The following is a 21,997-nucleotide window of genomic DNA, read 5'->3' on the forward strand; positions in this document are numbered from 1 at the left end:
TTTTTTTTTTCTTTTTCAAAACGATACTTAAGCCGTAGTTATCTGATCGGCCGGAACCGGAGGGGTTAAGAAAAAATGATATTTGTGGAGGGGCGCACGATAAGAAGGCTTTATTTTGTATGGCGTATGTTAGTAGTCTGGACTTCTTCCCGTACCGCCTGTGTCCACTAAATTGCGCATGTTCTTCTTTAACCTTTCTCCATCTTCGTCATCTATCATACTGGATTAGGGTTCTTCTTATAGACGAACTCTTTTTTTTTTCTCTCCTGAAGAGTGTTTGCGTACCATTAGCAGCTTTAAGGGTTAGAATCACCGAATTTTTATACGCCGTGTCATTCTCTTGCGTCTCTCATGGATCACCCAAGAAGACCACCCAAGGAATCGCCTTACGCGAATCTCTTCGATCTCGAGGTCTGTTAGGTCTCAATTTTTTTCCATGAAATTTGTAAATTTTACGCTGTCTTCTCTCATGATTTGTACTTGTTGGGTGATGATCATCATGTGACTGTGATGAATGTAGTTTTGTAATCTTGCAAGTCTATAGCATCTCCTCCTTGTTTCTATAGTAGGGCTTTTGTTGAACTATTAAAATTCAATTGGGTTTAAATTCTTCACTCTTGCAGCCGTTGAGGAAGTTCAGAATTCCGAAACCTGAAGATGAAGTTGATTATTATGGGAGTAGTAGCCAGGATGAAAGTAGAAGCACTCAAGGTACAGTTTTTATTTAATGGAATTACTTCTCTTATCAATTGTTGACAGTTTTAGTGACGTTCATCTCTGTGATCTTCTGTCTATATGGTTGGTAATGGTCAAAGGTGGGCTAGTGGCAAACTACAGCAATGGGTCTAAGTCTGGAATGAATGTGAGCTCCAAGAAGAGAAAGCGGTGGACAGAAGCTGATGATGATGATGATGATCTCTACAATCAACATGTTACTGAGGAGCACTACCGATCAATGCTTGGGGATCATGTACAAAAAATCAAAACTAGGTCCAAGGAGTCTCAAAGGACTCCCACACATCTGATGGGTGTTCCGGTGCTAAAGAGCAATGTGGGCAGTTACAGAGGTAGGAAACCAGGGAATGATCACTATGGGAGATTCTATGACATGGACACCTCTCCAAAGTTTGCAGCTGACGTGATACCACAAAGGCGAGAAAGCTACCGCGATTGTGATATTACCCCTAAGTATGTTGAAAGGAACTCTTTATAACCCTTTGTGATCCATTAAGTTAACTAATGATTTTTGATTTCCTAGATTGACACGTTGAGTTTTGCATCATTTGCAGAATAGCATATGAACCTTCTTATTTGGACATTGGTGATGGTGTCATCTACAAAATCCCCCCAAGTTATGACAAGCTCGTGGCATCATTAAACTTGCCAAGCTTTTCAGATATTTATGTGGAAGAATTTTACTTGAAAGGAACTCTGGATCTGAGATCATTAGCAGAACTGATGGCTAGTGATAAAAGGTCTGGAGTAAGAAGCCGTAATGGAATGGGTGAGCCCCGACCTCAATATGAATCTCTTCAAGCTAGAGTGAAGGCCCTGTCACCTTCAAACTCCACCCCGAGTTTTAGCCTCAAGGTGTCAGAAGCTGCTATGGATTCTGCCATTCCAGAAGGAGCTGCTGGAAGTACTGCACGGACAATTCTGTCGGAGGGTGGTGTTTTCCAGGTCCATTATGTGAAGGTTCTGGAGAAGGGGGATACATACGAGGTTTGGATCATGTGACAGTATTTTATGGAAATATTCATAATTTTGTATCTTTCACGGCTCTGGCAACATTATCTATTTGTTCCTACATTGTTTAATGCGTCCTTTCTTTAGATTGTTCGACGAAGTCTACCAAAGAAGCTGAAGGCGAAGGATGATCCTGCAGTCATTGAGAAGACAGAAAGGGACAAAATTAGAAAAGTCTGGATCAACATAGTCAGAAGAGATTTACCAAAATACCATAGAATTTTCACTACTTTTCATCGAAAACAATCAATTGATGCTAAAAGGTTTGCTGATGGTTGCCAAAGAGAGGTAATTTAATTTGGCTTTCATGGTATTGCTTTAACTGCTCATGTAGTTTTTATTACATTTTCTTTTCTACATGGCTATTCTCTTACATTTTACTTTAGAGTTATCTCTCATTTGATGTTACTTTGAGTTCACAGGTGAGAATGAAGGTGGCTCGATCATACAAAATACCAAGGACTGCACCAATTCGCACCAGGAAGATATCAAGAGACATGCTGCTATTTTGGAAGCGATATGACAAGCAGATGGTACAATTCCTATTCTTCCTTGACTTTATAGTACACTTTCAGGCTGCCAACTAGATTGGGTTACAGATTCTGCTGCCAACTTTTTTGTAATCATACATGCTTTTGCACGGGATTCCATCCCCTTTCTCCTAAATAAGGACTTGAGAAAGTAGTCACAACTCTATAACTTGGCTATAGAATTGGATGAAGTTATGTAGTAGATTTGGAATTTTTTATTGTTATTCTTTAACTGGAGCTCTTTTGAACGGTGCACTTGGAATAATTTGACAATGTTGACAGGCTGAAGAGAGGAAAAAACAAGAAAAGGAAGCTGCAGAGGCTTTTAAACGTGAACAGGAGCTTCGAGAGGCAAAAAGGCAGCAACAAAGTCTCAATTTTCTTATCAAACAGACTGAGCTTTACAGTCATTTCATGCAAAACAAGACCGATTCAAATCCTTCTGAAGCCTTGCCTGTAGGAGATGAAAATCTGATTGACGAAGAGCTCCCAGAAACTTCAGCCTCAAAACCTTCTGAGGTGGAGGATCCTGAAGAGGCTGAACTGAAGGAAAAGGTCCTGAGAGCTGCTCAAAATGCGGTGTCCAAGCAGAAGCAAATAACAAATACATTTGACACTGAATATATGAAGCTACGGCAAACTTCTGAAATGGAAGGTCCTTCAAATGATATATCAGTTTGTGGCTCAAGCAATATAGATCTGCATAACCCGTGAGTTTGTGTTCTTGTTATTTCCGTACGTTGTCTTTGAATTTTTAGTCTATCACGCCAACGAAATCTCTCAACTCTGCAGATCTACAATGCCTGTTACATCAACAGTTCAGACTCCAGAGTTGTTCAAAGGAACCCTTAAAGAATACCAGATGAAAGGCCTTCAGTGGCTAGTTAATTGTTATGAGCAGGTTCACTCAACCTCTATTTACGTGTATTTTGTTGTCTGGAACTGAGTAGAGAAATCCTCTTTCTGTATGGGTCTGCACTAAGATTATTGTTTGATATACTCCAGGGTTTGAATGGCATACTTGCTGATGAAATGGGCTTGGGTAAGACTATTCAAGCTATGGCGTTCTTGGCACATTTGGCTGAGGTAATTAGTGTTGTTGGTCTTTTATATTTGTAGTGATTTGGTAGTGAATTAAAACTCATTAGTCTTCTTACACAGGAAAAGAACATTTGGGGTCCATTTCTGGTTGTTGCCCCTGCATCTGTTCTTAACAATTGGGCTGATGAAATCAGTCGTTTCTGTCCTGACTTGAAAACACTCCCATACTGGGGAGGATTACAAGAACGAACAATTCTGAGAAAGAATATCAATCCCAAGCGTATGTACCGAAGGTAATGGCTATGTGATATTTTGAGGGGACAAAGTTTGTTTCTTTTCCTTGGGCTTTCCGACATTAAGTGATATGTACTGCTAGTATTCTACCATTCTTGTCCAGTTCTAGATGTTATCGATCTAAAGGAAACCATCTCTGTTGTGAGAATTCACATTATTTATTTGATGGTTTTCTCAAAGGCTTCACAATCAATGAATCTTCTTTACGCTTTTCTAAATTTCTCTTTTTTTTTTCAGGGATGCTGGCTTTCATATATTAATTACTAGCTACCAGCTATTAATCACCGATGAAAAGTATTTTCGTCGGGTGAAGTGGCAATATATGGTGCTAGATGAGGCCCAAGCAATTAAAAGTTCCACCAGGTTCGTACCTTTCCCTTGAGAGTCAGTTAAATTAGGTTTGCTTGTGCTCTCAAGGTTTTCTTTGTTTCACTCTTTAATTTGTAAGTTGAATTCCCAGTGTTTGATGATTCTCATGCAAGTTCCATATTTTTTTTTTTTTTTTTTTTTTTACAGTATAAGATGGAAAACCCTTCTTAGTTTCAACTGTCGGAATCGATTGCTTCTGACTGGTACTCCAATTCAGAATAACATGGCAGAATTATGGGCCTTGCTGCATTTCATCATGCCAACGCTGTTTGATAGCCATGATCAATTTAATGAGTGGTTCTCAAAAGGGTTTGTACTAGTAGTCTGCTTTAATTGTCATATAAAAGTATGTACTCTAGGAAATTGTTTCTGATACATGATCCATATTGATTAACAGAATCGAGAATCATGCTGAACACGGAGGCACTTTAAATGAGCACCAGCTTAACAGACTGGTGAGACTTCATTTTCTGATTGCAGCATTATTGTGGGGATACTACAAGTTCTTTAAGTTTCTGTCTACTTCTTATTTTTAGTTTGCTAGATTCCTTGAGTAGGGTTTCGCATTACTTTTCATTTCGAGTGCATGATTCCGTCTCTTCGTCTTGGGGCTTTTAGAAAACAACATTCATGTTTGTGACGACATTCATATATTTGCATATGTCATGAACGAGAAGCTTCCATGTTAACCAGCAATGGTAACTCCTTGTGCTGGGGTTCTTGTTTTTTCGGTTTCTAACAGCCAATCTCCTGCCTCTTCCTTTGCGGTTAGAAGGGTTTGTTTATTCCAGTTAGCGATTCCTGATTCTCCAGAAATTCTTTAAATTTGTCTGCATATGCATCTTTTTACCATTTAGAGTTGTTTAGTCACTCACATTGTGTTTCTTTTCCCAAACAGCACGCGATATTGAAGCCATTCATGCTTCGACGGGTAAAAAAGGATGTAGTTTCTGAGCTAACTACAAAGACAGAAGTTACCGTTCACTGCAAGCTCAGTTCTCGACAACAAGCATTTTATCAGGCTATTAAGAACAAAATTTCTCTGGCTGAGCTGTTTGACAGCAACCGTGGACAATTCAATGAGAAGAAAGTATTGAATTTAATGAATATTGTCATTCAACTTAGGAAGGTAAGCTCTCGTCTGGCCAGATTTACTTCCCTGCTTTTCTAACGTCTTGACCTGCTTTCTCATATATTATACAACATGAAGGTGTATTTAACTCCCAAACAACATACATGAGAAGACTTCCAGCGTTTCTGGTGTCAGGATTGACAAGACTATGGCTTATGCTAGTTCATGTTTGTGTTTCTGATGTCAGGTTTGTAACCATCCAGAGTTGTTCGAGAGAAATGAAGGGAGCTCGTATCTCTACTTTGGAGTGATTTCCAATTCTCTTTTACCTCATCCCTTTGGTGAGCTAGAGGATGTGCATTATTCTGGTGGTCAAAATCCAATTATGTACAAGGTGCAATTTCAATATCTAAAAAAAAAAAAATTCAAGTAGAGAAGATCTTCTAGTCTTTCACTGAATCCTGCCTTTGGGTTCAATATTCTCTTTCTCTTTCAGATACCTAAACTACTACACCAAGAGGTGCTCCAAAATTCTGAAACATTTTGTTCTTCCGTCGGGCGTGGCATATCCAGAGAATCCTTTCTGAAGCATTTTAATATATATTCACCGGAGTATATTTTTAGGTCAATATTCCCATCTGATAGTGTGGTCAGTGGAAGTGGAGCGTTTGACTTTTCTCGCTTGATGGATCTATCACCATCAGAAGTTGGATATCTTGCTCTGTGTTCTGTTGCAGAAAGGCTTTTATATTCTATGCTGAGATGGGAGCGGCAGTTTTTGGATGAGTTAGAGAACTCTCTAATGGAATCCAAGGATAATGATCTTAGTGACAATAACATGGAGAGAGTTAAAACCAAAGCTTTCACAAGAATGTTGCTGCTGCCATCAAAAGTTGAAACGAATTTCCAGAAAAGGAGACTAAGCACAGGGCCCACCCGTCCTTCATTTGAAGCGCTAGTGACCTCTCATCAGGATAGGCTTCTTTCAAATATCAAACTACTACATTCTGCATATACTTATATCCCAAAAGCCAGAGCTCCACCGGTATGATTCTTTAAAATGTTAAGTTGCTGACTAATAACCTGGGTAGTTCCTTACCAAGTCTTCTCAACCATGCTTTATTTGAACTTGCATGTGTCAGGTAAGCATTCATTGCTCGGACAGAAATTCTGCGTACAGAGTTACAGAAGAATTACATCAACCATGGCTTAAGAGACTATTAATCGGTTTTGCACGAACGTCAGAAGCTAATGGACCCAGGAAGCCTGACAGCGTTCCACATCCTTTAATCCAAGAAATTGATTCAGAACTTCCAGTTGTGCAGCCTGCGCTTCAACTGACACACAGAATATTTGGTTCTTGCCCTCCAATGCAAAGTTTTGACCCAGCAAAGTTGCTTACGGTAGTTTCTTTTCTGTTGCAACTTCCTTTTACATTTAGTGGCTTTAATATGAGCTCTTTTTCTAATCAAAAAATTGGATCGTAGGACTCTGGGAAGCTACAGACCCTTGATATATTATTGAAGCGACTTCGAGCTGGAAATCACAGGGTGCTTTTGTTTGCACAAATGACAAAGATGCTAAACATTCTTGAGGTAATATCTAGACACAAGCCTTTGACGTAACTCTACAATTTGTGCTTTATGTATAACAAGCATTGATTACTACACCATTGCTTTACATTTTTGATCTGACGTTTATGCAGGATTACATGAACTATAGAAAGTACAAGTACCTCAGGCTTGATGGATCTTCCACCATTATGGATCGCCGAGATATGGTTAGGGATTTTCAGCGTAGGTAGGATTTAACTTTCTCAAGCCTTTCTTTTGATGTTCCCATGAGGCTTTCTGTTCACAAGTGTAAACCATGCATGGTTGCAGGAGCGACATTTTTGTATTCTTGCTGAGTACCAGAGCTGGAGGACTTGGTATCAACTTGACGGCTGCAGACACTGTCATTTTCTATGAAAGTGATTGGAATCCCACCTTGGATTTACAAGCTATGGACAGAGCTCACCGTCTTGGTCAGACAAAAGATGTTAGTGATTATTCTCTGCTTTTATTCTTCCAATCTCATACATTCCCAATGGAATTATTTTCTGTGTCGCCTGATCTCTTTTTCTTATTTGAAAACCTCTTACAGGTTACTGTATATCGGCTCATATGCAAGGAGACAGTGGAAGAGAAAATTTTGCACAGGGCAAGTCAGAAAAATACAGTTCAACAGCTTGTTATGACAGGAGGTCATGTTCAGGGTGAAGATGTTTTTGGAACTGCGGATGTGGTATCGCTGCTAATGGATGATGCCGAGGCAGCACAGTTGGAGCAGAAATTCAGAAACCTACCATTACAGGTGGGGGACAACATTATTATTACATAGAATATTTCAGGAAATCTAGAATTCTGTCACTCATAACTTGATTACGCCTTCCAGGTAAAGGACAGGCAGAAGAAAAAAACTAAATGTATCAGAATAGATGCTGAAGGAGATGCGACTTTGGAAGAGTTAGAAGATGCTGAACGACATGAGAACGGACAGGAACCTTCTGAAGAGCCGGAAAAGACAAAATCCACTAATAAAAAGGTATATATATGCTACCAACTCACTCATTCTTTCGCCTTCCTTATTATCAAATCCCTATCCATCTCGCTAGGTTTATGCACTATGCAAGGCCTAGTTGCAAAGGAAACATGAGTTGGTCTGCTGACGGAGCTTGTCTTGGTACTAACTTGATAATTTTTGGATAAGTATGTAATATTAAAAGCATGTATGTGCGGTGATTTGCAGAGGAAAGCTGCTTCAACTCCGAAATCTAGAGTATCCCAGAAAGCAAAGGAAGAAGCGAATGGTGCCGATACTCCTCAGAGGACACAAAGGGTAAAGAGACAAACAAAGAGCATAAACGAGAGTCTTGAACCTGTCTTCCCTGCCCCTGGCACAGAAACAAATAGAGGATTCGATCCAAGTAGTTGAGCTAAGTAATGTGAAGATGATTGAAGCTTCCAGACATATGTTAACTTGAGGCAGGTTTAGCAAATGGTTCCTAGTTTTTGAGCCAAGTGTACAGATTTGAAACATTTAATTCAAGTTTTTTACTCTTTTTAACGTACACCAGTCTTAAGTAGGAGAACATAATGGTACATATATGTATAAATGGATTTAACCATAGTCGCTACGCTAATCATTCATCACCAGCTTATTTAGTGGACGTTAAATTTTTTAGTATGATGTGAAGAAACTTTAACAGTCATTGTGATTTTTAATGTCGTTCGTTCTCTGTGATTTTATCTTTTATTGATTGACACAGATTTAATTTATAATCGTCCAGATTCTTCGAAATCAACAAAAGTCTTGTAACAAACTCGTTTGATCAAGCGAATGTACTCGAGCGTGATCATTTATTTTACTAGCTCCGTCAACTACAAAATATACCATCACGCATACTGCATACATAATCCTTAAGGATGATAATACGACAAGTCCAGTATGTTAACAATTGTCCGTCACATTGGCTCTTTTGAGCTGATCGTTTGATTTATTTGATGACAAAAAAATAATAATAATAATAATAATACGATTACGCATACTGCATACATACATACATTTTCAATGGTGTTAGACAATATTTTCACTAATGAACACATAAGTAGAAATGAACTGAAAATATTGAATTATTTACAAACTAAACATTGAATCAGCAAGACCAAACGATTAATTAATGTTGTTTTTGGTATATGATTCATGCAGCTCCAATGGTCAACGATTCAACATGCAAATCCGTGTTTGTGGACTTTTGGACACCATGCATGGTGTTCGTGTGGACGACCCTTCAAAATGATTGATTCGAACTGGCAGCAGAACAGTAAGCAGAGAAGCCCAAATCTGCTGAAAAGCCCACTAAAACTGTAAGAGCTGGGCAAAATAAGACACACAAATGTGTATTAAACAAAAACCCAAACCTGCTAAAAAGCCCACTAAAACTTTCAGCCCATTACAGAGAGAGAGAGGAAGGAGGCGCTCTACTCCTCCGCTTTGACCTATTTCTAACCGTTGCCACTTAATACGAAAACTAAAAATATCTAGCAAATAAAGAAATACCAGATATTTTCCACGTGGACGGCACAGATCAAATAACCCGCGCGATGAGACAACCGTTAGATGAGCAAAACCTGAAAGGACCTTTGTGCCCCAAACCAGAATCAAATTGATTATAAATACATGTCCTAAAACCCTAAGCTTACAAAATATCTTCACGCAGCTGTCTAGGGTTTTTCGCCTCTCTCTTTACTCTCTCTCGAAAACCTAGCAGTCTTCTTCTTTCTCTTTTCTCAGTTCCTCCATGGGTAAACCTAAATCCGCCACCAAGGTAATCTTCTTCTCCCATGTTATGGCTTTTCTTGTCTCTTCTTCTTATTACTCTGCTTTCAATCTCTGTTCATGTTGACGAGCTTCTGTTTGTTTTTTTTTGCATTGTCAGGTTGTTACAGCTCCTGCTGCCGTTAAGGCCAGTAAGCCTTTGAAGAAAGGTATGTACTTTGGCTCCTTTTGCCTCAGATGCTTTGCCCTTTGATACTCAACGAGTTTTGTTTTGAAAGTTTGTATTTTTATCTCGATGTTGCTCGTTCTGCTATGGCTATTGGAATATGATGTTTATTTGTTTAACTAGTGATCGTATAAGAGATCTTTATCCATTAGTTTGGGAATATGTATTGGTAGCATTCAATAAGCGTGAGTTTGCTTATTCTCTGTAGTATATTGACTTGTTAAACTTGAATTTGATACCTTCAGTGTTGAGATTAAATATGAAACCTTTATTGTTGAGATTGAACTTTAATTGATTATAATTTTGTTTGCCGCTTCTGTTTAGGCAAGAGAGAGCCTGAGGATGATGTTGACACCAAAGTGAGCCTTAAGAAGCAGAAGAAAGACGTGATTGCTGCTGTTAAGAAGGAAAAGTCTGAGAAGAAGGTGCCTAAGAAGGTTGAGAGCTCTGACTCCTCTGATTCTGAATCTGAGGAAGAGGAGAAGGTATAACTTAATTCTGTCTTGATTTTTTTTTTTTTTTGGTTTGAGCAGTTAAGTTGAGTGTGATTTCTGATTACTTGTGATATTTGTCAGGCTAAGAAGGTTCCAGCCAAGAAAGCTGCTGCCAAGGCAGCTTCTAGCAGTGATGAATCATCTGACGACTCTTCTTCAGATGATGAGCCAGCAACCAAGAAGGCTGCTGCCACTAACGGAGTTGCAAAGAAGTCTAAAGATGACTCATCTTCTGATGATGAATCTTCAGAGGAGGTTAATTTCTTTCTCTGTTATGGAGTTTTAAGCCTTCTATTATATGAGCTTGCGCTAAAAGACTTGGCTGATTTGAAAAATTGCAGGAAGTTGCTGCAACAAAGAAGCCTGCTATAGTTGCTGTGAAGGCCAAGGCAGAGAGTTCATCTGATGATGATTCATCTTCTGATGAAGTAAGCACCTCATAAGATGATTCAGCTAGTTTAATTTCTGGGAAACATGTGTAATTAACTATTTTACTAATTGAAAATAACTAGGAATCTGCAAAGAAACCTGCTGCTAAGAGTGCCAAGCCAGCCGCTAAAGATTCTTCATCATCTGAAGAAGACTCAGATGAGGAGTCTGAGGATGAGGTGATAAATTTATCTATATGTAGTGTGTTTGTACTTGATCTTAAGCTAGTTTTTGTATTTTTAAAAATATTTTGCATTTTCAAATGGGTCTCTAACTCTTTCGTTTATGAAAATAGAAACCTGCTGCCAAGAAAGCAGCTCCTGCTGCTGCCAAGAAGGCTGAAAGCAGCTCAGGTTCATCAGATGAAGATTCTGACAAGGTTGGCTAACATATTTGGTTTGTTTATTCTACTTTTGAAGCAACTTTGGATTTTCTATTTCTCAGTCTTTGACTTCATCCATTGTATTGATATTTGCAGGAAAGTGAAGATGAGTCTAGCGAATCTGAGGAAGATGAAAGTGAAGATGAGAAAGAAACCCCAGCGAAAAAGAGCTCCGATGTAGAAATGGTTGATGCATCAAGTGCAAAGCAGGTGAGAATCCTTTTGGTAGCATCTAGTATATATTGTAATATTGTAACCTCTTTTTGTTTTGTTATGTCGAAGTTAATTTTGTGTATCATTCAATTCTTTTACTTTCAGCCAAAGACACCATCCACTCCTGCTGCGGGAGGATCAAAGACACTCTTTGCTGCCAATCTCTCTTTCAATATTGAAAGATCTGATGTGTAAGTACCAACCTTTGATCTTCTCTCGTCTTGTTGAAAGTTTTACATTACCTGATATCTTATCCTCAATGTGCAGCGAGAATTTCTTCAAAGAAGTTGGTGAAGTTGTTGATGTTAGATTTTCTACCAATAGAGAAGATGGTAGTTTCAGGGGATTTGGCCATGTTGAGTTTGCTTCTGCGGAGGATGCACAGAAGGTAAATGTCCCTTTCTGATCTTGAGTACAAAATATATATAGTAAATTTGATATTATGATTGCTGATCAAAGTCTGTTGTACTTTAGGCATTGGAGTTACATGGTAGACCTTTACTCGGCCGTGAGATTCGTCTTGATGTTGCACAAGAGAGAGGCGAGAGACCTGCATTCACTCCACAAAGCGGGTGGGTTACTTTTCCATGTGTTGGAGATTTTTTTCTGTAAAATTGTTCATTTGTTGATTGTATTCTCTTCTGCAAATTATTGCAGTAACTTCAAAAGTGGTGGTGGCGGTGGTGGTGATGGTCAAACTGTTTTTGTTAAGGGATTTGACTCTTCACAGTCTGAGGAAGATATCAAGCAGGCATTGAGGGAACATTTTGCTTCATGTGGTGAGATCACAAGGGTTTCTGTCCCCACAGACCGTGAAACTGGTGCTTCCAAAGGGTTTGTGATTCTTTCCCATGTGTGTGACCAATTTGTGAATTCTATCTTTTAGAAGTGAAATGCTAACTACATCTATGTTTCTTTTCACTTTTCAGAATTGCTTACGTTGATTTTTCAGAAGGCAAAGAGAAGGCTTTAGAACTAAATGGAAGTGACATGGGAGGATGGGGTCTTGTAGTTGATGAGCCTAGACCAAGAGATAACAGTGGTGGTGGATTTGGTAGTGGTGGAAGGAGTGGATTTGGTGGAAGGAGCAATGGCAGAGGAAGAGATGGTGGTCGTGGTCGTTTTGGTAACAGTGGTGGCAGAGGAAGAGATGGTGGTCGTGGTCGTTTTGGTAACAGTGGTGGCAGAGGAAGAGATGGTGGTCGTGGAAGACCTAGTTTTACTCCCTCAGGTACATAAATCTGATCTCAATTCATATTTTTTTTTTTTTTTTGGTAAACCGTCATTCATTAATTCTTTGTTTTATATATTGTAGGTAAGAAGACTACCTTCGGTGATTTCGAGTAGAAGCTTCTGTAGAAGAAAAGGCTCTTCTTAGGCCATCTCCACTGGCAATCTTTATACAGGTACTAATTGATTTTGTCTCCACTGGCAATCTTTATACAGGTACTAATTGATTTTGTAAAGCAAAAATAAAATAAAAAACTAAAAAAGGGCCCACAATTAAAAGAATCGATACTTCTATAGGCAATTGAAGAATCGATCCTCTTTTCTCTATTTGTAACATAAGTACCCTATACAGCTATTCTATTATTTTCATTTAATTTTATAATTAATTTAATCATAAACATTTTTTTTGTAGGTTACTCGAGTGGTGATGCTCTTATGTTGTTAACTTGTGATACTTCGCATCCTTTTATCGTTTTGTTTCTTTTTTGTTCTAGTTTCTTTTCTGTCAGAACCTTAAATTTTTGTCTGAATGTTAAATTAAGCTCAATTTTGAGTGTTTTGGGTGTTAAATCTAATTACTATCTTCGTCCTTCATCATATATATTTTTCCTAAGTATTAGCCTCATACCATTCAATTGACGAGGTTGGCTAAAATACTCTCTCCAAGGGACACAAATTTACATTTCTCAGTTTTAGTCTCAACTTGGTTGGCTACTTTCCATCATTCACTCAAAAGCATAAACAAAAAGAAATAGGAAAACGAGAAGAAGAGGATTAGTTGTAACTCAAAACCAAGACTTTAGCTTGAGGACCTCCTTGTACATAGACGAAATCATAAGCTTGTCCTGCTCTCAAAGTCTTTTGCCATTGAGGAAGCTGGTAAGTATTCTTTTGTCCCGTTGGGTTTACACCCCAGATAGGTCCTGAGAGATCTTCAATCTTAAGTTTGAGATCTGATATGGGCTTCAGAGAATTGTTCTTGATGATCACTTTGTGCCTGTAGTATCTTGTGTTCCCGGCCATCCAGTTGGTAGTTATTGAGTGAAGAAACTCGATTTGTGCACCTGATTGTTTTGGACTATATGTTGTTGCTGTTGCTTTGTACGATGAAGCTGTGACAGTTCCAAAGAAAGTGAGAATCAGACACTATTGAGAAAAAGTTACAAAAGCTGTAAGTGAAAAAAAGATCAAACCTGGTGGCTTTGTAGTTTGATAAGGTTTATATGATCCTCCTCCATAAGATCCTGCAAAACAATTCATTACATTACTGTATGAGTCATGGATCATGAGAGAAGAGAGCTAAAAGCTTAGATATTCAGGTTTACTGTTTAGTTACCTAAGTTTCCAGAGAGTTTAGCGAATAGGCCAACGAGTGGAGCTGTTCCAGACAAAGTTGGTTCCGATTGCTCGTAGTTTGAGCGGTCATCAGAATAGTAATCATTCTGGTCTGGTCCACCAACAAGAGCACCATAGATAACATTAGGATCAGCTTGAGACCTTCTGTACCAAGAATCAAATCCTTGAACACATTTCACAGAAGAACGTTGAGCAAAAATTGAAGGGATTGAAGAGCCTCTATGGTGAACGCGGATTGGGTATTTCGGTCCATATCCAACTACATAACTCATTCCTTGACGGTTCTTTCCAAGAATGTAATCAGCCTGCAAATGAAAGAACTCAGTTTGCGGAGTTTAACCAACAAGGAAATTGTTTTGGTTTCTTTGGAGGATTTAGTAGTGACCTGAGATCTAGCAAAGTCAAGAAGCGCCTGAGGTTGAACCGAACCATCGGGACAATTGAGTTTAGCATTTGCTGCAGAGAGATAATCTGAATAGACCGCGAGAAGATACGCAGCCGCAGATGCATATTGCAGATTGTTCCACTCTCGAACATACATTAAACCACCAGCAGTTGTTTGGATGTTGTAGCCACCATTCTTCTTGAGACAAGCACAAGCGAAATAGTCAGCTTTCATCTGATACTGCTTCAACGTCGAAGTATACGCACCGCCTTTCCCTTCTAACAAGACCTATAAACACACAAATGAAACAAGAAACAAGATTAATATTCTTGAAACCGCGGGAAAACATTCTTGAACTAACCGGAAAATAAATAGTTATATACCTTGGAGAGAAGGATTTGAACACCGGCATATTTGTTATCCCAAGAGAACTCTTTCATCCCCCATCCGGTTCCTCCCATGTAACCGGCATTGTCCATAGCATATTTCAAGTAATACTGATCCCCGGTGGCACGGTGTAGCCAAGCCGCAGCCCAAAGAAGCTCATCCTTTACAAAATTACCCAACCGAGACATTTTAGTTTTGGAACAACATTCAATGGAAGAATGAATGAAGGAAAATATTAAGAGATCAAAGGGTTATACCGAGTAACCAGATGACATGTAGAAAGCTTTTGCATTTGGGATTGAATCAGTGTAAAGTCCTCTGTACTTGTCAGCAAATGAGAAGAGCTGAAAACACACAATAACAAAAGTTTCAAAATGTCATTATCTAAACAGAACCGGATTCATAAACCAACTGAACAGATCACAAACGAACCTCTTTGGCATGACTCAAGAGGAGAGCAGAGTAAGAGGAGTTAAATGGCTTGAACGCCAAGGAAGCAGCGGCTAAAGCAGCAGCGGTTTCACCGGCTAAGTCTGAGCCAGGATGGTACTGGTCAAGCTTATAAGCTGTTCTTGAAGTGGTCATGTCCTCAGCTCGTTCCCAACAATAGTGGTCTGATTCTCCATCTCCAACTTGACCCCATAGAACATTTGGCTGAGGATGAGCCTTGATGAAGTAATCAGTACCCCATCTGATTGACCACAATGTCTGTTGCATCTGGTTCGAAGCGGATAGCTCTTTCCGGTGATCAACCGCGGCCCACGATAGCATTGTCACCGCAAAGGCCATTGGTAAACCGAATTTCACATGGTCTCCTGCATCATAGTATCCTCCTTCCAAGCTCACCTATTCATTCAAACATACACAAACCTCAATACCATTTTATAACATGATATATTTTCTTACAAAATCGATCAAATCTTGTCTTGATGATAACATAATTTGGTATTTTACATCTTTAATATCTTTATATAAGTATTCTTACAAATTTTGTGTGCGTAAGTGCAAATTTTTCCAATAATACAATCTGTTCAATTCTGATGGTGGTGACACATGACAAGCCACTATATATATGTCCTAGTCAAATTCGATGATATATTATCTGACGACAACTGAATTAAGTTTGACTATAACATTAGTTAAATTATGTGAGTGTAAAATGGACTTACGCCTTGAGCAAGACCATCCTTGAGACCAGAGTGGCTACGCCATTTAACACGTTGAGCAGCAGGCAACTTTCCTGATCGCTGAGCCTCAAAAAACAAGAAGGTCTTGTCAAGAGCATTTCCGTAGTTATAGTACTCCGCTGCGGCGGTTGCTGCTGCTAGAAGAACGGTCAGCAATAGGCTTACGCCGAACAATGATCCACCAAACTTGCTCATTTCCTCTCTATCAATCTTAGTTTTAAGTTTCCTCTCCTAATTAAGAAACGTTCAGAGCTGTGAATCTGTGATAAGAGTTTAGTCTATATGTGGGTGTATTTATATAAACATATTGAGAAAAGGGAGAGATAGAGAGAGAGAGAGAGATTGTGTATGTGAGTTTGGTGAGAGGGAGGAATGTAGAAGAGAATCAAATAGGTACGAAACTTTGTCTGAACAATCATTGTCTTTTGTCTCTATTTTGTTGTGTTCGTGTGTGTTTTGCCTCTTTGATAATAGTTGTGACCTTCACGTTTTGTTAGAGCTTCTCACGTTGTACCTCAAGACTTTTGTGTACACACAAAAAAGCTGAAACCAACTATGCGACTCACCACGTGTATCTCTTATTGGCCGTTGGATGAACGTGATATTGACCATCTATTCGAATAGAAATAGATTAATGTATCTCTTAATTTTTAATATATAGTTTAAAACGCTTAAGAATAATATTTTGGTTGATTTTTGTTAAGGTGTCAACGGACAAGTTATCTCCCATTCGTGGTATCCACAACTTGCAATTCCTTGTTTTTGTTTTGTCTTTCAACTCATTTGTATGTTCGGATGTTTTTTTTTTGTCTTACAAAACAAAAATTATACAGTTTCATGAGTCATGAACCATGATGCATAGTGTATCTTCAAAAACTCTTTGTAATAGCGAGTGTAAAAATATTCCTTAATTTTACATAATATTTTGAAAATTGAAAGTTGTGTCTATGATTAAGAGAAGGTGAAACGTTTGTATTTCAATAGAAACCTAGAATCAATGAATCATAATATAATTGATACGAACAGTTTTAAATAAGACAAGACTTCATTTATTATTATCCTAATTTCCGATAAGAATGTAAATAACATTTTAAGAAATGCAAGTTTAGGATGTCAATCCTAATTATTTCAAAGCTGTGAATTAACCAAAAGACAAATGGAATTGAAAAAAAAAAAAAAGTAAAAATCCTAAACCGGACTAAAACTCCACGGTTGAACCGCCATAACCGAGCCTTAATGGTTCTTCTTCCAATACTCTAAAACCAATTACTACTAAACAACACTAAGAACCGTCAAAACGAGAATCGAAATTGTAACTAAACCGGCACTAATCGTTTTTCTCACTGAGCTGTTACTCTTCTTGTGAGTTGAAGAAGCGGCTAGGGACGAAGAAGGCGGAGGAGACTGCGGCGTAGGTTCAACCTCCATGACTTTTATTATCATTTTCTGACCCTTCTCACAGTGCCCTGCGACGCCGCTTATGAAATAAAACAAACCGGGTCGGTCCAATTTGAAAACCGTATCGTCGTGGTTCGAGTAAAGTTCCGGTTTGGTCGTTTTGCATTTCTTGTACTCTTCTTCTGATACCACCAAAACCGAGTCTTTCTTGTACTTGAAACCTTTATATATATATATACACACCAAATCAAAAACTTCAAAATCTGATCATTGATAAGTTATAGAAGAAAGAAGGAATAAAAAAAGATAAATCTTACGGATAGTGTCGCCAACTTTAAACCGGTTCTTGGAAGCCCAATGGTTAAACATATCAGTCTGGTTACTAGATTGTGGTATGATCCAACCATTTTCTCCACCAGCTTCAAATTCAGTACATGACACAAGTGAAAACACGTAAAAGAGTACTAAGATCGAAATGAGAACAATCTTTTGTGCACCCATTTTTTTCTTTCTTTTTGATAGTTCTCTTTGTATCTGCTTTTGTTGATGCTTAAGGTTTGAATTTAAACTAGTGCGTGTGAGAGAGTTGCAGCTAGGTTTGTTAGTTTGGCTTTGTCCACAACTTGAGGGATATCTATTAGATATTGTTTTGACTTATTATTTGCTAATTTGAAATCTTAATTAAAATTTTCGAGGATATAACGACTAGTTGAGAAAAAAAATCTGTTTTTTTTTGTGTGTGTGAGGATTTTGCGTATTAATTCGGAATCAATATTGTAATTTTAAATAATTCGATGATTGTTTTTGTGTTTTTTGGATTTTTGATACGAATTTACAATGTTTGGGTGATAATTAGATGAAGTAATAATTATAGGGACTATTATTGAAAATAGTTAAAATACTTGAGAATATTTGGATTTGCCGATACGACGCGAGGTCCCGTCGTTTTGGAGTTGTTCCGACACCGCCATCTAAAACACTCACTCGTTCGTTCACCTGAGCCGCGACGAAGAAGAAGGAGTCGAATCTGACTGTAAGGATTTAGGGTTTATAGGATTGTAGGAAGACGAAGAGCAAGAAGAATCAGCGTTTTTTCTTGAAGATAAACAATGGCGCAAGACTCGGAGAAGAGATTTCACCAAATCATGGACAAGCTCTTCACTCCTTCGAAATCTCAGCCTTCATCTTCCTCAACCAGGTTAGTTTCTTATTTCATGGATCCATTCATCTTCCACTAGCTAAGTTTCAATTTCCAGAATCGTTACTCGTTTCGTTATTTGCTCTGATTAGAGTCGTGGAGATTAGGTGATTTTTGTGTTCATGTTATGATTCTGAATCAGCTTATGTATTTGATATATCGTTTTGGGTTCAGTAGTTCATCTGTAGAGCAACAATCAAGAGGCAAGAAGCGTCCAAATCCTTCGTCTGCGTTAGCACTGGTTGAGCCAAAGAGGGTATTAGCTACCATTGATAGGTCTTCAGCTTTTAAAGTCCCTGCCGGTTCATCACCGTCTGGTCTTTGCAGGCCGTGGGATAGAGGAGATCTTATGAGGAGGCTTGCTACTTTTAAGTCCATGACATGGTTTGCCAAACCCCAGGTTTGCTTCTTCTGACCTTTCTACTACCAATTTTTATCTGGTGGTTGCTATGAAAATTCTTACCTGATTCTTGTTATTTTTGGTGTGGCGGTAGTGTATTAGTGCGGTAAATTGCGCGAGGAGAGGGTGGGTGAATGATGATGCAGATTCTATAGCTTGTGAATCTTGTGGAGCTCATCTTTATTTTTCAGCGCCAGCTTCTTGGTCAAAGCAACAAGGTATTGTTAACATTTCTTGTTTGTTTTGTTTGTAGAATCATCTTTATAACTAGTACACTGTAATGGTTTTGGGTTGTATCCTCTCTGACTTTGGATATCTTCTCTGTGGTCTTCCAGTGGAGAGAGCGGCATTAGTCTTCAGCTTAAAGCTGGATAATGGACACAAATTACTTTGTCCGTGGATAGAGAATTCATGCGAAGAAACACTTTCTGAGTTTCCTGCTATGACACCGCAGGATTTAGTCGATCGACATGAAGAACGGTCAGAAGCTTTGCTTCAACTGTTGGCCCTGCCTATTATTTCGCCATCAGCCATTGATTACATGAGGAGCTCTGATCTGGAAGAATTTCTCAAACAACCTATTGCACCTGCATCTGGTGACACAGCACCAGAAAGTTCTCAAACAGATTCCCTTATCAATCATGTTGGAGCGAGTCCGGCTCAACTTTTCTACCAGGTTTGACCTATACCTAAAAATCTGAAATTTTTCTAGCTAACGTAGAACCCTTTGCAATGCTATTATTGTTTCAGCCTTTGGCATTACATTACCATGTCCATGTTTTTTGTTTTAGACTTTTAGGTACTTGTATGATTTTAGTAGAGTAGGATGCTCCTTCGTTTATTGTGCCTCTATCAATAGACTTTACTGTAGCCTGTCCAAATTATTATTCTTGATTCATTGATGCTGTTCATATGATATAATATTTGCTTACAGTCAATATATGATCACTTATGGCATATTTTCTGAGAGGCTTTTGGTATAATTTTGAGTCATATCTGATACTTTGATATCTTTGCAGGCACAAAAACTTATCAGTTTATGTGGCTGGGAACCACGGGCACTTCCTTATATTGTGGACTGCAAAGATAAATCGACTGAGACTGCTAGGGGTACAGATACTATTGATTTACTGCCAGAAACTGCTACCCGCGAGCTTCTAAGAATCTCTGATTCAACCTTGATTCCAACTGAAATATCAGGGAATAATGAGAACCCAACCCTTCCTGACACATTAAACTCTGATCCTAGTTCTGTTGTACTGGACTGCAAGCTCTGTGGAGCCTGTGTTGGTCTATGGGTTTTCTCAACTGTTACAAGACCACTTGAATTGTGTAGAGTAACTGGTGATACGGAAATTAGTACAGAGAAACATCCTGGGGGTGGTACACTTCAAAAGCAACCTTCAAGCTTAAAGTTTACTATAGCAGGAGGACCCCCAGCAACAAAACAAAACTTCAAAGCAACAATATCGCTGCCTATTATCGGAAGGAACTTGAGGTCAAGATTTGCTTCTTACTCCAGAGATCATGATCATGGGGATGTCAGTTCTATTCAGGATCAACAGAGTAAAATTGCAGAGAAAAATGGTGGTGTTACACAAGATAGTGATCAAGCAATGAATGATATAGGAGATAAGGCTGATGGAGGAAAAAACTCAACTGATATAGAGAGTGATATTGCAGTACAAAACAAAGGCAAACAAATGATGGTAGAAACATCAACTCTTTCAGAAAAATACAAACCCAAGGATTCAACTGCAGGTAAATTGCCAAGAGTGTCAATGCAGACACAAATTTCTTAGATTTTTAAAACCGTTAATTCAGAGAATGTTCAGCTAAATTATACTGAAATACAATTTTCAATGTGAAGATGCAGGAAAATCAGCAATGGCAAACAAACAGATGGAATTTGATCCAATCAAGCAACATAGACATTTCTGTCCTTGGATCTGGTCAACGGGTAGAAGAGGCCCTGGATGGCGACAGACTCTGTCTGCGTTACAACGCCATAAAGGATCTTGTCAGACTCCACCATCACCCTCTTCCCTCTTCAAGGTAACACATTCCACTACATTCGTTTGGATATATTCTTTAGGGAAATTGACTAGTTTTTAGTGTTAGAATGGAAAAAGCTAATTACAGATAGGTAGATATAGCTGAACCGTGACCATTCCCATGTTTCTATCGAAATGAGATCATAGAAACTCCTTTTTAAGCAACAAATAGAAAGATCGAACAATAACCTAGAAGTATGAAGCTATAAACATATCTTGGTTGAGAGTGCAACTTATGTCCTTGTTAGAACTCCATTGTGTACGACTTTTTGTTGATTTATCCTTTACAATTTGTTTGGCTCAAAATTTGCTTTGACCATGAGATCTGGCCTTAAAAGATTAATCGTATATTTAAAAGAGAAGATCAATTTCGGATATGTCGTTGATGGTTCCTTTATTTGTGTGATGTTGTCAGGTAGATGATCCGTTAACATCTGTCAGAAACCTTTTCAAGTCGCCATCCCCTAAAAAGCGAAGATTAAATGGAGGATCGTCAAGCTGAGAGACCAGACAGTTTTGTTCCTGAAAAAATCTTGATCCCTTTTGGTCTACACTGCATCCGAAATTTTTTGAAACTTGAAAATAACATTCATGTGTTCTGAGTTATTTGTTGACTTCTCAAATGAGTAATCTATGTTGATACACATATTAGTTCGTACCGATTAAACCATAGCACAACGTTAAAAGTCATGGTTAAGTTTATAGCTTAATTGGTCAATGGTCATCTATGAACTGAATTGAAATGTCTCCTGAGAGAGTTAAAGGTAAAGAAATTTGTTGACAGAGAGCGCATGAGGCCTTTAAACATTACCCAAAACAATTCCTCCATCTCATAATGTATGACGTGACTGACATCAATTAAAAATCCTGTTATCTCCTTTTTGTTCATTATATATTTTCATGACTTTTATGATATAATATCTCCAAAAAAGATAATGCATAAGTTATTGATTATTGCAACTAGAAGAAATAAACTCTTTTGTGTGCGGATGTTTCCTGAATTAGGGATAGAAAAGACAAGCACAAGTCGATCCCATAGATACAACCAAACCATTTCCTCTCGTCATTGTCCCACTATCTTTTTTCCTTAACATACCTTTTCTCATAAAAAAAAACTAAATAATTCGTAATTGCATGAATACTTTTCTATTTATATAACAAAATAATTTATGTGGACCATCTCCGGATTCATGGCTTATGTTCAAATCAACACATTTGTGGTTCTTAAAAGTTGTTTCATATTTTTAGATTTTTTAATACTTTTTATACAGTATATATATTTGTTT

The 21,997-nt window shown here is 38.3% G+C and overlaps 5 protein-coding genes across 7 annotated transcripts; 3 read left to right on the forward strand and 2 right to left on the reverse strand.

The window, feature by feature from the left end:
• The first annotated feature begins 83 nt into the window (after positions 1-83).
• Positions 84-8,305, forward strand: LOC17896882 (DNA helicase INO80). The gene is made up of 23 exons (XM_006303442.2): positions 84-411; positions 624-711; positions 816-1,188; positions 1,290-1,722; positions 1,834-2,034; positions 2,169-2,279; positions 2,559-2,986; positions 3,069-3,177; positions 3,282-3,362; positions 3,438-3,610; positions 3,849-3,974; positions 4,128-4,289; positions 4,378-4,435; positions 4,879-5,109; positions 5,300-5,446; positions 5,549-6,097; positions 6,195-6,455; positions 6,540-6,647; positions 6,758-6,852; positions 6,936-7,092; positions 7,198-7,407; positions 7,489-7,638; positions 7,843-8,305. Exons 1-23 carry the CDS (start codon positions 352-354, stop codon positions 8,026-8,028), a joined length of 4,497 nt encoding a protein of 1,498 aa, XP_006303504.1. The 5' UTR covers positions 84-351; the 3' UTR covers positions 8,029-8,305.
• Positions 8,306-9,302: 997 nt separating this feature from the next.
• On the forward strand, positions 9,303-12,921 carry LOC17899409 (nucleolin 1). 2 transcript variants are annotated; one of them, XR_002835340.1, is made up of 15 exons: positions 9,303-9,421; positions 9,533-9,581; positions 9,923-10,083; positions 10,174-10,347; positions 10,434-10,520; positions 10,605-10,700; positions 10,817-10,900; positions 11,000-11,113; positions 11,222-11,307; positions 11,384-11,504; positions 11,591-11,688; positions 11,774-11,950; positions 12,046-12,347; positions 12,432-12,522; positions 12,759-12,921. XR_002835340.1 is itself a non-coding variant. In XM_006306457.2 (15 exons), the coding sequence occupies exons 1-14, from the start codon at positions 9,395-9,397 to the stop codon at positions 12,461-12,463; spliced, it is 1,608 nt and encodes a 535-aa protein (XP_006306519.1). In that variant the 5' UTR covers positions 9,303-9,394; the 3' UTR covers positions 12,464-12,488; positions 12,778-12,921. The 2 variants fall into 2 exon arrangements, 1 of the variants encoding a protein (XP_006306519.1); XM_006306457.2 differs by having other exon boundaries at positions 12,432-12,488; positions 12,778-12,921.
• A 69-nt stretch (positions 12,922-12,990) lies between these two features.
• LOC17897554 (endoglucanase 5) lies at positions 12,991-16,012 on the reverse strand. The gene is made up of 8 exons (XM_006306488.2): positions 15,644-16,012; positions 14,907-15,320; positions 14,732-14,818; positions 14,471-14,635; positions 14,088-14,375; positions 13,683-14,007; positions 13,540-13,590; positions 12,991-13,458 (listed from the first exon to the last, which is right to left on the reverse strand). The coding sequence occupies exons 1-8, from the start codon at positions 15,854-15,856 to the stop codon at positions 13,121-13,123; spliced, it is 1,881 nt and encodes a 626-aa protein (XP_006306550.1). The 5' UTR covers positions 15,857-16,012; the 3' UTR covers positions 12,991-13,120.
• Positions 16,013-16,802: 790 nt separating this feature from the next.
• LOC17900522 (early nodulin-like protein 1) lies at positions 16,803-17,560 on the reverse strand. The gene is made up of 2 exons (XM_006305769.2): positions 17,377-17,560; positions 16,803-17,280 (listed from the first exon to the last, which is right to left on the reverse strand). Exons 1-2 carry the CDS (start codon positions 17,558-17,560, stop codon positions 16,934-16,936), a joined length of 531 nt encoding a protein of 176 aa, XP_006305831.1. The 3' UTR covers positions 16,803-16,933.
• Positions 17,561-18,015: 455 nt separating this feature from the next.
• On the forward strand, positions 18,016-21,371 carry LOC17899559. Of its 2 annotated transcripts, none has more exons than XM_006306998.2 (7): positions 18,016-18,257; positions 18,432-18,657; positions 18,752-18,875; positions 18,993-19,333; positions 19,677-20,418; positions 20,528-20,712; positions 21,127-21,371. In XM_006306998.2, exons 1-7 carry the CDS (start codon positions 18,169-18,171, stop codon positions 21,211-21,213), a joined length of 1,794 nt encoding a protein of 597 aa, XP_006307060.1. In that variant the 5' UTR covers positions 18,016-18,168; the 3' UTR covers positions 21,214-21,371. The 2 variants fall into 2 exon arrangements, with proteins under 2 accessions (XP_006307060.1, XP_006307059.1); XM_006306997.2 differs by having other exon boundaries at positions 18,435-18,657.
• Positions 21,372-21,997: the final 626 nt, after the last annotated feature.

Source organism: Capsella rubella, unplaced genomic scaffold (genome assembly GCF_000375325.1).
Source record: "Capsella rubella cultivar Monte Gargano unplaced genomic scaffold, Caprub1_0 scaffold_1, whole genome shotgun sequence".
NCBI lineage: Eukaryota > Viridiplantae > Streptophyta > Magnoliopsida > Brassicales > Brassicaceae > Capsella > Capsella rubella.

What these genes read in the sequence shown, in the direction of transcription:
- LOC17900522 (XM_006305769.2), bottom strand. Translation starts at nt 17,560, where the DNA reads ATGGGTGCACAAAAGATTGTTCTCATTTCGATCTTAGTACTCTTTTAC. An exon ending in TAAAGTTGGCGACACTATCC is followed by an intron (nt 17,281 to 17,376) that starts GTAAGATTTATC and finishes ATATATATAAAG; the next exon opens with GTTTCAAGTACAAGAAAGAC.
- LOC17899559 (XM_006306998.2), top strand. Translation starts at nt 18,169, where the DNA reads ATGGCGCAAGACTCGGAGAAGAGATTTCACCAAATCATGGACAAGCTC. An exon ending in ACCCAAGGATTCAACTGCAG is followed by an intron (nt 20,419 to 20,527) that starts GTAAATTGCCAA and finishes TTCAATGTGAAG; the next exon opens with ATGCAGGAAAATCAGCAATG. An exon ending in CACCCTCTTCCCTCTTCAAG is followed by an intron (nt 20,713 to 21,126) that starts GTAACACATTCC and finishes TGATGTTGTCAG; the next exon opens with GTAGATGATCCGTTAACATC.
- LOC17897554 (XM_006306488.2), bottom strand. Translation starts at nt 15,856, where the DNA reads ATGAGCAAGTTTGGTGGATCATTGTTCGGCGTAAGCCTATTGCTGACC. An exon ending in ACATGTCATCTGGTTACTCG is followed by an intron (nt 14,636 to 14,731) that starts GTATAACCCTTT and finishes AATTTTGTAAAG; the next exon opens with GATGAGCTTCTTTGGGCTGC. An exon ending in TTGACTTTGCTAGATCTCAG is followed by an intron (nt 14,008 to 14,087) that starts GTCACTACTAAA and finishes TTTCATTTGCAG; the next exon opens with GCTGATTACATTCTTGGAAA.
- LOC17899409 (XM_006306457.2), top strand. Translation starts at nt 9,395, where the DNA reads ATGGGTAAACCTAAATCCGCCACCAAG. An exon ending in CAGTAAGCCTTTGAAGAAAG is followed by an intron (nt 9,582 to 9,922) that starts GTATGTACTTTG and finishes GCTTCTGTTTAG; the next exon opens with GCAAGAGAGAGCCTGAGGAT. An exon ending in ATGCATCAAGTGCAAAGCAG is followed by an intron (nt 11,114 to 11,221) that starts GTGAGAATCCTT and finishes TTTTACTTTCAG; the next exon opens with CCAAAGACACCATCCACTCC.
- LOC17896882 (XM_006303442.2), top strand. Translation starts at nt 352, where the DNA reads ATGGATCACCCAAGAAGACCACCCAAGGAATCGCCTTACGCGAATCTC. An exon ending in CTGATGGTTGCCAAAGAGAG is followed by an intron (nt 2,035 to 2,168) that starts GTAATTTAATTT and finishes TTGAGTTCACAG; the next exon opens with GTGAGAATGAAGGTGGCTCG. An exon ending in TCTTGGCACATTTGGCTGAG is followed by an intron (nt 3,363 to 3,437) that starts GTAATTAGTGTT and finishes CTTCTTACACAG; the next exon opens with GAAAAGAACATTTGGGGTCC.